The sequence below is a fragment of the Mixophyes fleayi genome, chromosome 5 (assembly GCF_038048845.1).
Source record: "Mixophyes fleayi isolate aMixFle1 chromosome 5, aMixFle1.hap1, whole genome shotgun sequence".
In the NCBI taxonomy this organism is placed as follows: domain Eukaryota; kingdom Metazoa; phylum Chordata; class Amphibia; order Anura; family Limnodynastidae; genus Mixophyes; species Mixophyes fleayi.
The window spans coordinates 189560236-189578418 of record NC_134406.1 but is presented as its reverse complement, the minus strand read 5'-3'; the positions used below and the strand labels follow the sequence as shown (position 1 = coordinate 189578418).

The 18183-nt window shown below is 38.6% G+C and overlaps 1 protein-coding gene across 8 annotated transcripts in view; it reads left to right on the top strand.

Moving 5' to 3' along the window:
* Window positions 1-18183, top strand: part of NFATC1 (nuclear factor of activated T cells 1) — a 161470-nt gene that overhangs the window by 22891 nt on the left and 120396 nt on the right. For all 8 annotated transcript variants that reach the window (XM_075213193.1, XM_075213197.1, XM_075213196.1 and 5 more), the window contains exon 3: window positions 8294-8453. In XM_075213193.1, the coding sequence (XP_075069294.1) occupies window positions 8294-8453 (160 nt within the window). The remainder of the gene's footprint in view (window positions 1-8293; window positions 8454-18183) is intronic.

Here is an 18183-nt window from a genome sequence, read left to right as displayed (position 1 = left end):
AGAGAAACATTCACTTGATCTAATACGAGGTGTCTAGTGCATTGAGCAAGTGGCTGCACTGGGCTCTTAGCTGTCTGCCAAGGTCTGTGGTAGTATGTAGGCAGGGAGGAGGATGTGAAAGGCCAAACTCTCATCTTTTCAAACTGAATTTATATATGTCCGTTAACAGCACCAACTTACAAGTAAATAGGTTAGAAGCTATTTAAGTATTTATTAAATTTGCATCAGCTCGCAGCAAAAATATCAATAAGAAGAAATTACAAATCATCTTATCAATTGGGGAATATGAATTAGAAATATGTGGACTTTCTTTTCAAGTAAAAGAACAATAACACAATTTTAAATATGTCCATGTGTGGGTTAATAGATGTAACTTTTATGTACTATATTTCTGTCTTTTGCCTGCTGATACGGAAACTAAAAAACAAGTGTAGAACTCAGAAACTGATAACTGACACTGAGGAACCAGTCTCCAATGAGAGCAATGTATTTCATTGCTATACATCACTAACAGCTCAAAGATTTGTAAATGTGTCGTGGATGTTTATATTGGACATGACATAGAGCATCTGTAGTTTTCACATTTTATGAGGTATATTGGCTAAGCAATAAACAGTGGTTTGTGAACATCAAAACCGTATTTTAGATGAACAGCTAAACAGATAATTCATGGTGATTCCTATTGTGGCAACATAATAGTTAACAGACAAGACATGACGACTCTCAATGCCAAGTACCGATCCATACTTAGTTTTCTCTCATCTTGTCAATCAATTAAGATTTGCTTAATTAACAGACTATGTCTGATAATTAATTCGCACAATTTTATGTGAGATAAAATTTAGATCAGTAATCTTGGATTATGTGAACAAAACAATCTTTTGTTGCTTCTTTACAGTATAGTATATATTAAGATGGATTTTGTCAATTCTCATCACATAGATTTTTACAAATAATTCCACGGCGCAATGTCTTCCAGGACAAAAGGCTCCTGGATTTCATTGTAAAACTTTAAGCTCATTGAATACAAACTCACGTCTATAGGGAATACAGGTTTTGCAGATAAGACAGGCCCAGACTTTTTTCACTACCACATCGTATAGACTTTAGCTATAGAGCCAGTGAAAAAGTATATAAATATAATTTAATAAAATAATGAATAATGTAAAATAGAACAACTGGAAAAGTGCACATTTTTTGTCACTTTCTCAGTTTTATGGTTTCAATCCATTAAATACAGCGAATAAAAAGTAATTGTGTATTACAGTATGTCATACTTGCCAACTCTCCCGGGAATGTCCGGGAGACTCCCGTATTCTGCGAGAGTCTCATGGACTCCCAGGAGTGGCAATCTCCCAAATCTGGCAGAAATCTGCCCACTTCCTAGTGAAGTGGGCTGAATTAGGTCTAAACCGCCGCGATTCACCAGGAACCGCGGCGTTTGGTCCTGCCCTCTACTGTCAAATGACACGTTCGCGTCATTACGTCACGGGGGGGGGGGCAAAATGATGCACATTTTGGAGCCCCGCCCCCATCACTCCCGCCTCCCCCGGCAGACTCCTGGAGCAAGTCTTCAGTAAGTTGGCAAGTATGCAGTATGTCATGTTTACATTGTACTCTGCAGAGGCTACCTTCTTGTCACTTAGTGATTCAGTGAAGCATGTAATATGACGAGGGGTGGGCAAAACTCTGCTATACAATCCATACCTTGCAGAACTTCAGGTGCTTGACGTCCTGTTTACGTTTTCTGTACATTTGATTGGAAATGATTGTTTTCTGTTAGTAGCAATACTAGCAGCGATGTATTTCAGCCGCATTACAGACAAATATTCTACTATGCGATAAAATCTTCTCCTACAATCACAATTTCATCTTAAATATCTTCAGTTTAGATAAGTCCCTGAACATTTTATTTTACACATCATGTGCCATATATTTGGCTGGAGAAGCACCAGCTGAATATGCATAATCAGTAATGCAGGTTGGTGCGTGGGCATGGATAGATTTCTGTTGTATTTGTTAGGCTGAAAGTCTGATCACCAACTCACAGAACAAGATGGCGGAGGTCTTCACCTATAGCAGCCGCCTTTCCCTTAGAGCTTGATATGCTCACCGGTACTCAGATGCCTCCAGGACTTAACTCCAAGCGTAGTGTGAGTTGGTAATACAGGCCCATAGCGGTAGGCCAGGAGGCTGAATTGAAGGCAGTGGATAGTCAGACGGTAGCCGAGGTCAAGGGTCACAGGCAAGCAGAGTAGTCAATAAACACGCCAAAAGGTCGGGGTCACAGGCAAAGTAGCGGAGTCCAAAGTACAGGCCAAAGGGTCAGGGTCACAGGCAAACAGGCAGGGTCCAAAGTCCAGGCAGGGGTCATATACAGAAAATCAGACAGGCAGATTATCCACAGGACAGGATCCACAACAGACAGCAGGTCAGCAAACTGGGTCAGAAGAGCTATAACCAGCAGGGAGGCTAAGCCCTCCCTGCCTTAAATACACAGACCACCAATCAGGGCTCAGCCCTGTAATTATACACATGCCAGGAATAATATCACTAATAGCCATATTAATCAGCCCACAGGCTGGGGAGGACCCAGCGCATTCGCCTGGCTGTACTATCTGCCGGGGCGCTCTGTAGACATATACGGCGTCTGGCCGTTGCCTTGGCAAGGGTCAGACCAGCTGCAGGAAGTGACGTCCCGGTCATCAAGGAGACAGCCGGGACGACAGGCGGGGTCAGAGCTGAGTCCCGGCGGTGCCTGTGGCCGCCGCGGCTCCTAACAAACAGTATTATATATTTTTGTATGTATATTCCCGACTTGTGTGTGCCAATGCTACATGAGTGTGGAAAGTCATTTAAATAATAATAAGGGAAGATGTTGCCACGTGGAGTGATACATTTAAAAAGTTGCACCACTGTTACAAATTGCCCACTGCAATGATCTCCTATCGGAGAAGTGTAGCACATGGCGGTCCAAAGGACGTGGCTTTCTAATACTTTTCTTTGGCTCCAAGCTTCATTGTTCTTTGATGTAGGTGAAATTGTATTCTTACAACACAACACTGGCAAGTATTTGTATAGACTATAAGTAGAGATTCAAATGTATTCTTGTAATTGTTTTTCTGCTTATAGGACCAAGCGTTATATACATTTAGTTACTTTAGAATTTATATAGCAATAACAAAGGAAACATGATTTTGTACAGCAACAAAAAAAATCAAACAAATAAAAATAGTGAATGTTATTTACTGTAATCTTATAGTATACTGTCAATTGCAGATGTTCGAACTTGCAGCTTTTTTAGGACATCACCATTTATTTATATAGCGCCACTTATTCCGCGGCGCTGTACAGAGAACTCACTCACATCAGTCCCTGCCCCATTGGAGCTTACAGTCTAAATTCCCTAACACACACACAGACAGACAGACTAGGTCAATTTTTAGCAGCCAATTAACCTACTAGTATGTTTTTGGAGTGTGGGAGGAAACCAGAGCACACAGAGGAAACCCACACAAACACAGGGGGAGCATACAAACTCCTCACAGATAAGACCATGGTCGGGAATTGAACTCATGACCCCAGTGCTGTAAGGCAGAAGTGCTAACCACTTAGCCATCATGCTGTCAATAATAATACTTGTAAATAAAATCTGCACATTGGAAAGTGACTGTCTGCATGTGCTGGAAACTGTACAGTATTAGCATGAGTGTGCATGTGAACCTTGCACAAAAGATGTGTTAAAAAAAAGAGAGGCAGGAAAGTCATTACAAGAGTCACATAAACATATACTTATGGTTTTCAGCCCAGGGATTGAAGGTCAGGAAATCACCACTTATGGCTCACCAGACCTCTTATGAGTAGCTGCCTATCATTGTTCAGCCCTCTGGTTCAGTAGTGCTTAGACATCAGTCCTCTTATCATTTTTTATATAATGACACAAAGGGACAAATTACTTCATTGTAATTATTTTAACCCCTGGACTTCCAGAGGTTAAGTGAAATTTAGTGACAGATAAATAACCACTACATAGTCTGTATGTCCACCTCTGTTTTGTACAACAGTTATTGATAAGTCTAAATGTATAATGAGGCTGTAACAGCTATTATTATTTTGAATGCAAATTGTTTTAAAAAAAAAAAAAAAATGTTATTTCTATGTGCAGTGAAAATAAAGATTTGTCCTGGTGAAATTGTCTTTGCTGAAAGGCACAGAAATACAAACCTTTTCTGTGTTATCAACTGACTAATTATTAATCATGTTTTGACACATTTATGTTTCACAAGGCCTCTATTGTATTTTTAACAATGTGTAGACAGTAAACAAATTATATGAAGTACATTATACATTAAAACTGAAAGTTTGACTCACAAGAAATAAATTAAGACCCGGTAGAAAACCTTTTTTTTATGAACCCTCCGCCTATTATTAGGCTCATACCTGATATTATGGGGAACCATAGCAACATTTTCATGGGGCAGCCAAGGTTTCTGGGTTGGGACACCCCTGTTCTCCCCTTACTTCCCTTTGCTTACCTTAACGGCCGACCAATTCCTCTTCCTCCCCTGTGCAACTTCAGTTCCTGCTTAGGGAGGAAGGGAACACCAGAGTTCCCTCTGAGTAGAACTGTGGACACAGCAGAAGAATTAAGGTCCACGGAGCATCACAGAGACACTGGCTCGTCAGCTGAGGGAACCAGGGGGGCCACATTGGGGGGTACTGCCACTGTTACCTGTGGCCTATAGTTATCCTTATAATGTGTAAGTTACCACATACTGCCTTCAATTTCCAAATGCATTTGTAATAGTACATTCCCTTAAAAGGAATCTGTCTTGGAAACATGTTCAATGGAATACACAGTTCCAGTATTGTCAGTGTATTACTCCACAGAGGTATATGTCTATATGAGCATTACTTCTTCCACACGCGTAAGAGAATAACAATTAGGTGCTACATGATGATATACACACAAACCCTCACTATTTATGGTTGTGTTTACACATGAATAGGTTGAAAGTTTGATTAAATAGCTACAAGGCATGTGTATGTTTATACTGAGTATTGAGTGGATACTATACACAGGACTACCAATTAAAGGCTTATTTTCAATTTACCATTACTTCCACCTAAATATTAGATCCCATTTGACAGACAGGATGCTTCAGATCTTTTACATATTTGTTTTCTAGGAAAATTCTAGCGGTGATGAGATTGAGTGGAATGAGCAGCATACAGATCTAGATCACACAGCTTTCCACTGTTTTGGTCACAATATGTTTCCTGCTCCCATTCAATATGTTTCCATCTGACCTCTGTAACTTTTGCTCTGGGCGATAAAAAGCCAATACCAGAGAGAAATTTAGGTTATTTTGTTAATCACAATTTTTAACTAAACTTCCTTCCACAGTGAGAGTCCATCAACATAAATGTTTGTGGCATTTTTTAAATAAATTGGATACGTCACTAGGGTCAAAGACTGCGCAATGGAGTGATCTTTCCATTTTGTTTTAAATAAGGGCTGTGAACTTACTTCTTCCTGTTACATTTGATTGTTCAGATGTATTGTTTAATGTCGTTATCTGACACTGCATACTGGTATACGATTTATGTATATAAATCATATATTTTGTTTATATACTATAATATGTATACACAGGTTATTATTAGTTAATGCCAGGTGAGGGCAGTTCGTCGGTTTATGCATTTCTTCTACTTGTCTAATGAAAACTCTTATTTGATAATAAACTACTGGCTTCATTTGTTATTAATTAAAAATGTAACATTTAGCTTGTTTGAAAAATTGCCCATTGAAGCCTTTGTATTAAAATCCCATGATGGTTTATTCCTAGGAATAACAATAGTATGTTGTAGCTAGACTTGAGCTGTTCTCAAGCAGATGCAGATAATAGGCTTTTGTTAATGAGAGGTTATATGGAGGTGTCATGATCGGACTTGAAGATGCCGGTGATTGGTATTGACTCTACTAGACAGGAAGGTGCAGAGTCTAACGTACCCTTGGTATTCACCTGGGACCCCCGCAATGAGGTATGGGCTTGGCTGTGTGGGGCACGCAGGTCGCGGTCCTTCAAGCTAGCTAACAGTGCAGCGGGAGATAGCAGGAGTAGTCGTTCGGTCCGGGTCAAAGCCAAATGATAGCGCGGTACACAAGGGAGATCCAGATGGCAGGTTAGGTGGAAAGCCAAGGGTTATCCGAGAGTAGAAGGAGCCAAATCGCAGGATAGAAAATGGTCAGGAACAAGCCGGGAGTCAAACACCAAAGGAACACTAGATATTGGAGCTGGATACAAACGCTGGTGAGCCCAATACTCTGGCACTGAAGGAGGGATAGGAGTGGCCTTAAATAGAAGGGCAGTAGCCCTGATAGGTCCCATGCAGCGGTCAGTATAGCAGAGAAAAGCGTCCCGTTGCCTAGCAATGGGACACAGGCGGCGAGACCGGAAGTACGTCCCGTTGCTAGGCAACGGGACGGGGGATCTGACCGAGAGACAAGCGTCCGTTCCCGACACCTGGCATGGTGCGGGAGCGGCGCCTTACAGGAGGGAGATGTGAGTGGCATTTGCTGGGACATAATACAGCCAAGAATTGTGCAAAATTAAAGCCCGGTGTTTAGAATTTCTAACCATACTAAGTATAGCAGGATGGCCTACATAGGAAAGACAACAAAGTTTTAAAAATCACATCATACAAAATGAGATATGGGCATCAGCACTATTATGTTTGTAGTTTATTATTGTTTATTTTTAAGCTCTAAATTGCGCATGATGGTCAAGTTTGAATAATAATAATTAAACAGATCACACTGATATTGTCCAAATATTATTTTAGCTCTTGGAATATGAGTAGTATAACTAATGGTTCTTATGACTATTTAATAGTGTTTGTATTATAACTACAGACACCCAGACATATATTGTGCCTGATATGTGTAATAGGTATTTTGGCGTCACCACTGAATTATGACTAATTGTCTACTTTTGCAAATATTATAAATAAAATTCAGTGATTCACAGATTTCCATCCTGTAAGTAAAGCTTAAAACTTCTTGCCCTTTGGCTATACAGATGCTTTTTTGTTTGTATTTTTTTTTTTATTATTCAATTTCAAAATAGTATTTCTCTTCGCTTACAGGGCATGCCTCTAATGTCCATGGGGAAATTCTAAAATGACACAACTATAAATTGAAATTAAGTTTAAAAAAGCAGAGTTTTTGAAATGATGGGTTGTCTTTTATTCTATTGTCCTTTTTTTCTGAATTGCATTACACAAACTATTTAAAAACTATTTAAAAAAATGCGCCCACAGTCTTTATTTTGAAAATACCCTGTCATAATCTATTGCAACCTTATACATTTGGGAAAGTTGCTGGTAAATCTTGTGTTTAAGGGTTAACTTTAATTAGTTAAGATAGAATACATAGTTGCACTTGGCCACTGACAATGGCTTAAAATGCTCACTTACAGGGGCAACTCAAGTGATTATTGTTTCAGCTTTTTGACATGTATCAGATCCCATTAAGACAATGACCTAAATAACTCACAGGGGAAAGAACTTTATAACAGTCAAATGCTGGTGACTTCATCCATGAGTAATTTGGATAGTTATTTGCTACCATTTAATTGATTTTATTTAAAACTGTTTATTTGCCACTTGAAAAGTGCTTTGAAATATTATTATTATTATTATTATTATTATTATTATTATTATTATTATTATGTTTTATTTATGAAGTGCCACAATGGGTCCGCAGCATCGTACATAGAGCTTTTGGGATAACAGTACAGGGTAACAATACATGGCATACAAGGTAGTACAAAAATATGTTACTGATGTTTACAACAATAAAAATATGGAATCTTAAAATCAGCCAGATACCCCCCCCCCCCCTCTTTACATAATATTTATCCATCTCCTTCTTGCTTATTTATTTATACTTTCAGTTAGTAGACAAATAAAAACATTTAGATTCATGGAAAGAAAAACAATGGACGCACAATTTCCATTGAGTTAAGCAGTCTGATAGCAAGTGTTCCATCAGCAGCTCAGTGGCTGTTCATCTTCATGAAGGGGAAAGAGGTTTTGGCTGCTTCACAGACTTTTAAATAACTTATGTCATGGCATTAGACCTATTGATGAAATTTTAAATGTAAGATAGTGAAGGATGGACTGCTAATCATGGTCTCTAAAGTAATAGTGCCAAATTCCTGTGGTGTGGGATAATACACTTTGTGTTAATATTTAATAGCTATTAAATAGCTGTTCTTTTCCATTACAGCCCCTCTCTGCCTGCCCTTGATTGGCATCTGCCATCCCAGTCAGGACCTTATGAACTGCGCATTGAAGTGCAGCCCAAATCTCATCATAGAGCTCATTATGAGACGGAAGGAAGCCGAGGGGCGGTGAAGGCATCTACGGGAGGACATCCCATTGTGCAGGTATGTATGTGATAGGACACACTGTTTTTCCTGGCACTGAATCAGAAATGTTCACTACACTCCACAATGATGATAAAATGTAGTTTCCCAGAGATGATAGAAATATAGATATCATTCAGGATCTGGTTGCCAAACAATGCATACTCCATTATTGAGGCCCTGGGTTTTTGTATTATAAATCCTCGATTGTGTATATTAATAATTACAATTTTAGATTCACAGGGCGAACCAATTATTTAAGATATATAATAAAATATTTTAGGTATTGCAACACATGTAGGTGATTTGCCAGGAGTAATTTTCTGATTAAGAAGGGCCTTGTGAGTCCTGGGAAAGGTTTGAGAAGTGTTTAACCTTCCTTGATGCCTCAGCTCACTGCCTGTTCTTGGTCTAATTATCACAATCATTTCAAATGTAATTGAACCTCAATACAGAATCTCATAGTTGATATGATAGCCGTGGGGAGGGCCTCTGTGCAGAATTGCTAATAGACGGACAACTTCTTACCAACTCTGAATCTTGACTTCCCAGATTTAGTGCAACGGTCACATTGCAGGGTTTAAAAAAAATGGGGTTCAAACTTAATTCAATATTTAACAAAATATTTCATAAAATGATTTGTAAATTTGGCTGAATCTTCAAATTGATAAGTCCTCATTAGGTCAACTGAAAGTAAATTCAAGTTGGATAACTTTGGCCATTCAGTGCTGAGTGAGAGAGGCACAAGGGATCTTGATAATTCTCTCAGCAGTTTCCCATACACGCATGTCTGTAAACCAAATTTACATGCATGCCAGAAAATTATTCTCAGGCATTGCATTCATTTTGTGGTAATGAGCACGGCCTCATCAGGCTAAGTTAACGATGTTGCGTGCCTGCCCAGCATTAGGGCTTATTTCTGTGGCTGTTTATCTTACCAGTTCAATTTGTATTTGAAAGAGTGCAGATGGAGTGAGCTTTTGAGACAAAGGGCATGGCAGGGTGCTAGAAACGCAGCGTATATGGTGTGCCAAGACAACTCAGGTGCAATGCATTCATATACACACTATATTGTGTACCGTCATTTGCAACTTTGCACTATTTGTCTCAAACTTGTTCCATCTGAATGGATACACACTAAAAAAAAAAGTGTTCTAGAAGTGTGCTTTATTAAACAGACGGAAAACTTACTGTAAACTGATAATACCATGATAATAAAATGCAGGGTTTTTTTCTTAAATTCCTGTGTCTAGAAGAACTATAGATAACTTTTTGTTCTCTATTTACCATAAGTCTAACGGGCATTAAAGAGCTTCTAAATAATCCTATTTACAATACGGCACACACATTATTATTTTTTGTCTATACTTGAAGAGCCTTGTGGCCAAGCAGCTGCAGCAACAAATAAAAGCAACGCTCGTGTTTTCTTTACACAAGCTCTGCATAACGCTACCTATTCTATATGTTTTTATTTTCATTTCATTTAAAAAAAAAAATCGAATAGCATACAGTCTGCTCCATATGGCCAATCCCCTGACTATACACGTTCCCAGCTCACTTTACTTCTGCAGTACAAATCTGTTTATGTCGCTGTTATAGACTAAATATAGTGTAACGTGAGCATACGTCTCCCGTCACTCCAACATTATTATGTCTGCCTCTCCCAGCAATATTTCTTTCATTTTAATTAAAGGAGGAAAAAATGTATCATATATTGTATACCTAGAAAATAAATCCTATTTTTCTGCGTGGGCTGAAAACACAAAATGCACCTTACACATCTTTTGAGGTTTGAATAAGCGAAGAACAGGAAATGTTTTGAGTATTTGTTAAAATGTATGTATGTATGTATATGTGTATGTATATATATATATATATATATATCTAATTCATATCTACTTCTGCCATGTAAACAGGCTACATTTACACAATCAGAATATTACTTGCCAAGACTTTTACACCACATTGTTCTGACAGCGAGTACTTATTACACATATCACTCTTATGTATTAGCTGTAAAAGGAGAAGTAGATGCAAATGTCTTATTTGATTAATGTGCATAATGCAGAGTGAAGTAAAAGATAGTTTATGAAGCCAGTTGAACTCCAGCTTTTGTGACCAGCAAGGAATTTAAAGAATGTTTTTCAACATTGAAGAGCACATCTTGCAGTATAATGCATTTTGTTAATGTTGGAATAATGTATTTAAATTGTTGAAGTAGATAGTGTAAGAGCTTTTACACTTAGACATAAATATATTATGTGTTTGATGCATATTGTGAAAGGCTGATATATGCATTTTACCACTGATAGACCAAAAATTAATGTTAGCACACACAGACACCTTCTGACAAGAACTTGCTTTTAATTTCAACATTGCCTACAGCATTCACAAGTGTTAATACTGCCTACAGTACAATGGGGTTATGTGAGAGCACTCATTAAGTAAATACTGCATCATGCTGCAGATGGCTGGGCTGGCTGATGCTATGGCCGCGCCCTAGGCTTGTCCTTAACCCCCCTTCCCCCATCAGAGGTGGTGCCTCTCCACCAAGAAGCGGCTGTGGAGGTGCCTGTCCTCAGCAGATGGAAATTGGGGGGCGACATCTCCTGCTTCCTTCAGTCTGGGAAGGTGATGTTTGGCAGTGACATCATAGCCCAGTGCCACTGTCCCAGCCAATCACTGACCTGTTGGAGCAAATGTGTCTTATGTAGACTGAGGTTCAGACGCACATACGCTTGTCAGGAGATGGGAAACTTGCGGGTCTCGGTGTAAGTTATGAACTGAAGTGATGCTAGTCAGCTTAGATGCATTTTAATGTACTCCTGTAAAATGTGTCTGTTTTTGTATTAAATTTACATCTGCGTTTTAGGTGTAAATTATGTCCAACTTTACGTGAGGCTCTCAGTGTTTTAGGAGCCCCCTCTTCAGTCTGTGAAAAATCCTTTGCTTGTACAGGTTTTGTCCCTGCTTTTAACAGGCATTGTTTATCAAGAGCCTTAAGGGTAAAATTCAACTGAACACAGATCTCTGGACAGTACTTTTTATTTATTCATTTCACAATATTTTATTTTGCATGAGTAATATTATTTTATTTTCATGCATAGTGTCCTCTCTATTTTGGAAACAAGGACAGGAATATGAGCTATGCACAGCTCCTGCTCGGTGTCATACCATAATTATGGTTTAGGGTCAAGGAGACAGTTTAATTACAACTCATTCCAAACAAGGAGAATATTTTTGTAGCTGTGAATCAGATGGAAGAGGAGGTAGAGTTGGAGTAGTAGACTGAAAGGAAACCCTACAAATTGGTGTCTGTGCCTTCATGTTTTCATTATCCGTTACCTATAATTTATGTAGGGGTAATGCACAGATTGCCAGATCTATTCCACACCCATCCCATTCACCCTTGCAGACATTAACTGAAAAGGCCTGTGTCTATTGTCCATATGCTTCTATAATGTATCTGAGGTGCGCAAAAAAAAAAAAAAAAAAAGGAATTAACACACATCTGTGAGGCAGGATGCAATTATTATATGTAATGAAGCCAGGCAAACATACCACAAAGCAGACATTTTATAGCTCAATCATAAACGGCTGGTACTTTTTTACCAGCAACTCCACACGAGTTATTGCCGTATGCACATGGCCAGCACTTGCCAAATAATACATTCACACATATTCAGCGTGAAAAAGATTACATTCAATGTCAATGATTTCATCATCTGGAAGCGGTTTGATTGCAGAGTTCTAGCCAGTTGTCTCTCTGTGTTTCAACATTGCATTTATTTCTATAAACATAAATAACAGATTGGATATTCCAGGTGGTAGAGCTCTTCTACAGCGTGTTCTACAGTTTCATTGCCCTTCGGATTTATCTCCATATCACGGTATAAAGTTATATCATGTCTGGTGTTGCTGGGCTGAAAGTTCCAGTAGACACTCAACACGCACAACAGATAGTGACAATTGCCAGTGATGATCATTTCTGTTACATTTTGATATGTTTGTTTTTTTCCTGATGTGTATTCATCACCACCATCATCATCATAAAGCAACAACATGTAATCATGGTGGGTAAAATATAAAGTGGCAAATTTGTTCCTTTTTGGTTTGTTAATTTCACAATTCTCGTGGTTTTCAGCAAACTTCCATGCATCTGGTATGGAAACTTCATGAAATCTACTTTGGAAATAAAACACAATTTTTGGTATAGTTATCAGATTATTGTTTTATATTGGACCTAATTTTTATACTTATGCCCAGTGGTCGAAGGGGAAATTTAGAGGTGGTGGTATGAAAAATATAATTGGAATGTAAGTGAATGGAATTTGATGAAGCCACTAGGAGGAATGGCGGTATGGCATACCATTGTATACCATTGTATACACCTCCACTGCCGCCACTGCTTATGCCTAATTATCTGAACATTCACTGAAACAGGCTCTACTGCACCTCAGGGCAATCAGAGGGCATAACTAACAGTGCAAAACCCCACTGGTGGTTTCCAACATAGCTGACCCTGGAGAGTTTAAACCTGTATTTGTGATTTTAGATGTGTGATACAAGGTTTTCACAGGGGTATTGTTAAGTTTCCAAAAAACTTGGGGCTGAACCCACCACCAAGGACACTCATTCGTAGTCACTCCCACTACACACACACACATGAGTTATAAGTGACACTAACAAAATGATAAACATTCGGTATTATAGCTACAGTATACTGGTGTTGAGATCACTAAACAGTTTAAGAATATAAAATAAGTTACTATAGATAATTTAACAAAATAATAATTAAAAAAAGAAACTATATTAAAAGTGAACTGGGGCCATTTTTTTCATACTTTGTGCTTGGGTGCCTGGTGCTAGGACTTATACTCCATGGGCCTGAGTCATTAAGGAAAGTAAGGCAAAAAAAAGGAGTAAATGTTTTTCGGGACAAACCATGTTACAAAGCAAGGGGTGCAAATTAGTTTATTATTTTGTACATAAGTTAAATACTGGATGTTTTTAGATCTAACACACAAATACTTGAGTTTTATTTTTACACTTAAATTTAAAGTTGATCGAGGACATGCCCTATTACAACTATAAATGTGTCCACACATTTTAAATTTACCTCCCCCTCCAATGCAACAAGGTTTTGCCCAGAGGCAAAGTTACTCCTTTTTTATGCATTGCTCTCCTTAATGACTCAGGCCCCATATGTATAAAGTTGAAGCCAAACTAAAGTGCAAGTTTGTGAGTCATGTTCAATTGACTTGCCTCTAGCCAACCCTCACTAGAGGTTAGGCCAATAAAACCTATATACTAATTGAGTCTTATTTAAATTCAGCTAGAAGGTGCAGTTTTTCAACTTGTTAAAACCATCATGTTGTGGTGCGGGAATGGGGGGGGGGGTATTTAAAATGTGTGGACAGATTCAGAGTTGGGAGGTAGCTGCATCCTAGCTCACCTCTAAATCACAAAAAATAAAGCTGTCCTTTATATGTGCGCTATATGCAAAACCTGGCAGTAGTTTTGCTGAATGCAAGACGTAAAAATTGCACATGCACCCTTTGCATCACAACATGGCTTATCAAGGTGCAAATTTGCACCCTTTATCAGAATTTAACTTAGTGACTATTGGTTATAAAATAGATGCATTCCACTGAAAAATTGAGACATGTCTTGACTGCTGCTTAATAAAGTAGACTAGGTGCCACCTCTGCTTCCAATAAGCTTTGCATGCAGTCATTGTGTAACCTCTGTCATGCAGACAGGCACCCTTGCACATCATATATTTTGAAGAGGTGTGAACTATTTTTGTGTGCGCCTGTAAAAAAATCACTTATAATAAACCAAAATGAACAAAGAACAGATGTCCACAGCACAAAGGACATGCAATTTTTATCACTTAGTTCATTTAGTTTGGTTACAAGTAGAAGGGATCCATATGAAAGCCATTCAAGAGAACACATGGAGCTAACCTCTCCGATTAATACTGACGTGTAGAAGCCATGTTGCTGTATAGCTTGGCTCAGCCAACAACCAGACGCACCATTATTTTTAGCTTACCTGCCAAATGCTGGGTATACAACGTGAGGCAAGTGATACATTTTTATATGTCTGGCTATAACAAAACATCTGGCTTCTATTCCTAAAGCAGTATCTTGGCATAGGGTGATATTTGCTTCCAAGAAGTATTAGTAAAATCTGCTTGCATTAAAGACATGATTAATCATTATTACAAAACTGAATAGCAAGAATACATTTACTTTAAAAAAAAACTAAAAATATCTCAGCTTTTGTAACAGTCACCCATCGGCATATGGGAGACATTTACGGCTTAACTTCCTGTTTGAAAAAGGGATTCTCTTAACTCGTTATAATCATGTTTTTTTAATTACTGACTGTTTTGTCATTTTGATGATTGTTAATTGAGCTGATAATTCATTAATGGTAAATGTCAGTAGCTGCCATGGCTAGGCTGTGGGTGTTATTGGTAGAGTAAGACAGCAGGATTTGAGGCTGCGTGAAAGCAATTAAGATGTCAGGTTAGAAAATGCAAATAATAGTTGCAGTTGTAAACTCCACAAACAGTGGTGGCAGGGTTTATCTTAAGATGAATAAAGCATGGGCAGCATAATGGCTTAGTGGCCGCATAGTACCATGATACGCGCAAGAGCACCTAGATTTATACTGTCACATATTTTTACAGAGATCAAAGGCTGTGTATTATTAAGATGAATAATACACCTGAAATAATTGGTGTGCTTATACTTAACTAAATATGGCACCATGCTCTATCAGGCTCCTGAGGAAGGTAGGTACACTCTAACCCATGCTTGCCAACTTTGGTAAGTTGACATCCAGGTGATCTGGGGTGTGTGGGAGTGGGGCTTGCGAATCGTGTCATTTGGCCCCGTCCCTAAACTTTCATCACAACTTATAGCCTATTACAGCAGGGACGGGGCCACAATGATGTGTGAATTGCGTCCTAATCCCCTTCCCCACACTTAACTAATGAAGTGGCCAGGAACCGGGAGGTTGCCCTGCTCTCCCGGGAGATCGGGTGGACTTCCAGAAATTTGGGAGTCTCCCGGACATTCCGGAAGAGTAGTCAACTATGCTCTAACTAAACAGGCATAGTTTTAATGACAGCTTTGCTGAGTTGCTATATGGAAATGCTTTGTGTGAATTGGTGGATTCCTACACAGAGGCAGAGGAAGGGCCAGTGATGTCACAGTAATTGTCTGATCTGTATGAGATCTAATTAGGCACTATCCTAAAATATGGGAAGAAGACCTATAAATTTAGCTTGGTTTACCAGCTCTAGCACAGAAGGAAAATGAACATAGAAAACACAATACACCTTGTGACAATATTTGTATATGTCTTTTTAAACAAACCCACCTATTTTTTTATATGATTTCTATTGTATATAAGTTTGCCAACTACATAATAGTGCAGGACCGTAACTAGGGCTGCGCGAGAGGGGCGACCGCTCAGGCGCAACGCTGAAGTTTATGAATATTTTAGGCTCATTTGGTAAAAATTTAAGTTTAGGGGGGTAGCATGTTTGCTTCTCACCCCAGGCTCTACAATTTTAAGTTACGGCTCTATAATAGTTTATGCATCAGGAGAATCCACACCATGCACATAGCACATACAGGTAATCATATGTAAAAAAGTGATTACTGGCTTGCTGCCATCATAACCCCACACACTTCTTTAGACTTCTCTCATCCTATGTCTCTCTAGAAAATGTATTTATTTTATTATAATTGTTGCTCTTTCACTATTTTAATGAGGATTGACTCTAAAGACCCTTATTGCCAGTAGATGTAGATTTAGTATAAGCAGAGCCGTAACTTAGAATTCTAGCGCCCTGGGCGAGAAAGACAAATGCCGCCCCCTACCGCCTCCTAGCCCTCAATTTCAACCAAATTAACCTAAAATATTCCTAAATTGCTCCCCCATTCAGTGTTGCGCCCTCGGCGGTCGCCCCTGTCGCACAGCCCTCATTACGGCTCTGAGTATAAGGTTATTATCCCAGCTATCATTAGATCTGCTTCACACAGTGGAAAGTCTTGTTACATGAATCACCGGTAGAGCCAGGGAATTGCTTGATGATGTCACTATATGACCTTACATATTAGCATATGGTCTTGGTAGCACTGGGTCTCCAGTATGTTAATACAAGCAGGGATCCATGTATTCCAAAAAGGGTATCTGTTACTGATACCCACTGGAGTTTGTTTTGTAACCTTCATGAATTGCCCATTTTGCCTTCTCCAATTGCTGGTCCTGTTTCTTTCCCACTTACTGTTCAGGTGAAAACAGGACAGGTGATTACTAAATCATTGACTCGCATCATGTTTTAAGTTAATTTGCCAAAGGTGAATATAACCAATCTGAGGGCAAAATCACCTCTGCATACTTTTTATAGCCTGTGTGCACAACACAGTAGCATTAGGTTTTTGGACATGTTCATATGTGGTATTTACACGATAAAACTTGAGGAGTAAAGTACTAGAACCTTTTAATGCATGAAACAAATGATACACGAGCGGCCTAACTATAAGCACCAAATTGTATGCTCTTTCAGTCCTGCATAGTAACAGAGTAACAAAAAATCATTAAGTCTAATTCTGGTCAGTGATTCAGTTAAGTAGTGTGCGCTCACTCTTGTGCGTTCTTTGGCTTGCCTCCCTGTTTTGCTACTTGTTTGGAAGCATGAATGATATCATTAATAATCTGGCAGTTAGAACTGCTGCTTGTCGTTAGGGCAGAATCATCATTCAAGCTGTTACTTTGCAGAACCTAAAAAAAATACATATATATCAGCATTCCAGGGAGAATTTATCAGGGAAGATGGCATAAACATATCATACATGTGTCATGTCATGTTGTTTGCATTCTTTCATGGCTCTTTAAAAAGAAACATTCAGAATCATGCTGTTTGAAACTTACATCAGCAAATTAGACAAATGTATCATTTGTGCACGCAGTTATCAGCACGCCTCACAATCTGTGTTTTCTAGCAAGCCGGTTTCATCATAGAACAGAACAAAAGTCATGGCCATCAGGAGAACTTAATTATAATGCATAAAGATGTGGGAGAGAGGAGACTCACTAGGAACTTTACATTATTTACCAGTATAAGCACATCTATTGTGGTAGTGAACAGTTATTATGGAGCCCATTTTTATTAATGTCATTGAAAAAACACGTTACAATATCATATATTTGGTCCAAGCTTAAAGGCTGTTAGCAGGCACATATCATGCATAAATTAATATCCTTTCATTCTTTAAACACAAAAAGTAAATTATATATATTTTTTCATAATTATTATTATTTATATACTATTTTTGTTTTTTATTTGTTGTTATTCTTTTATGTGGGACTTTGAAAAGTCCACAACAATATTTTATAAAAGTGGCAGCATTTTGTTCTTGTTCATAATATGTAAGTGTCACGTTGGAGACAGATATTTTATGGGCTGGACTGACATACACAAGAATTGAGCCTTCACTAGGACTGGTGACTTTTAGAGGCACTGGGCACTCAGTGATGTCATTAGTGTTATGACTTTTAATGCAGCTTGCATGTACACTTTAAAATGCTAATTCTGCATCTAATATGATACCGTGATACAGGACAACAACTGCAGGTCACTGTATCATTAAGCAATATTCTGCAATCCAACCACTAGTGAAGGGAAGTTCCCATCATATTTATTCATTTGCTAAAACGTGCTCCTAAA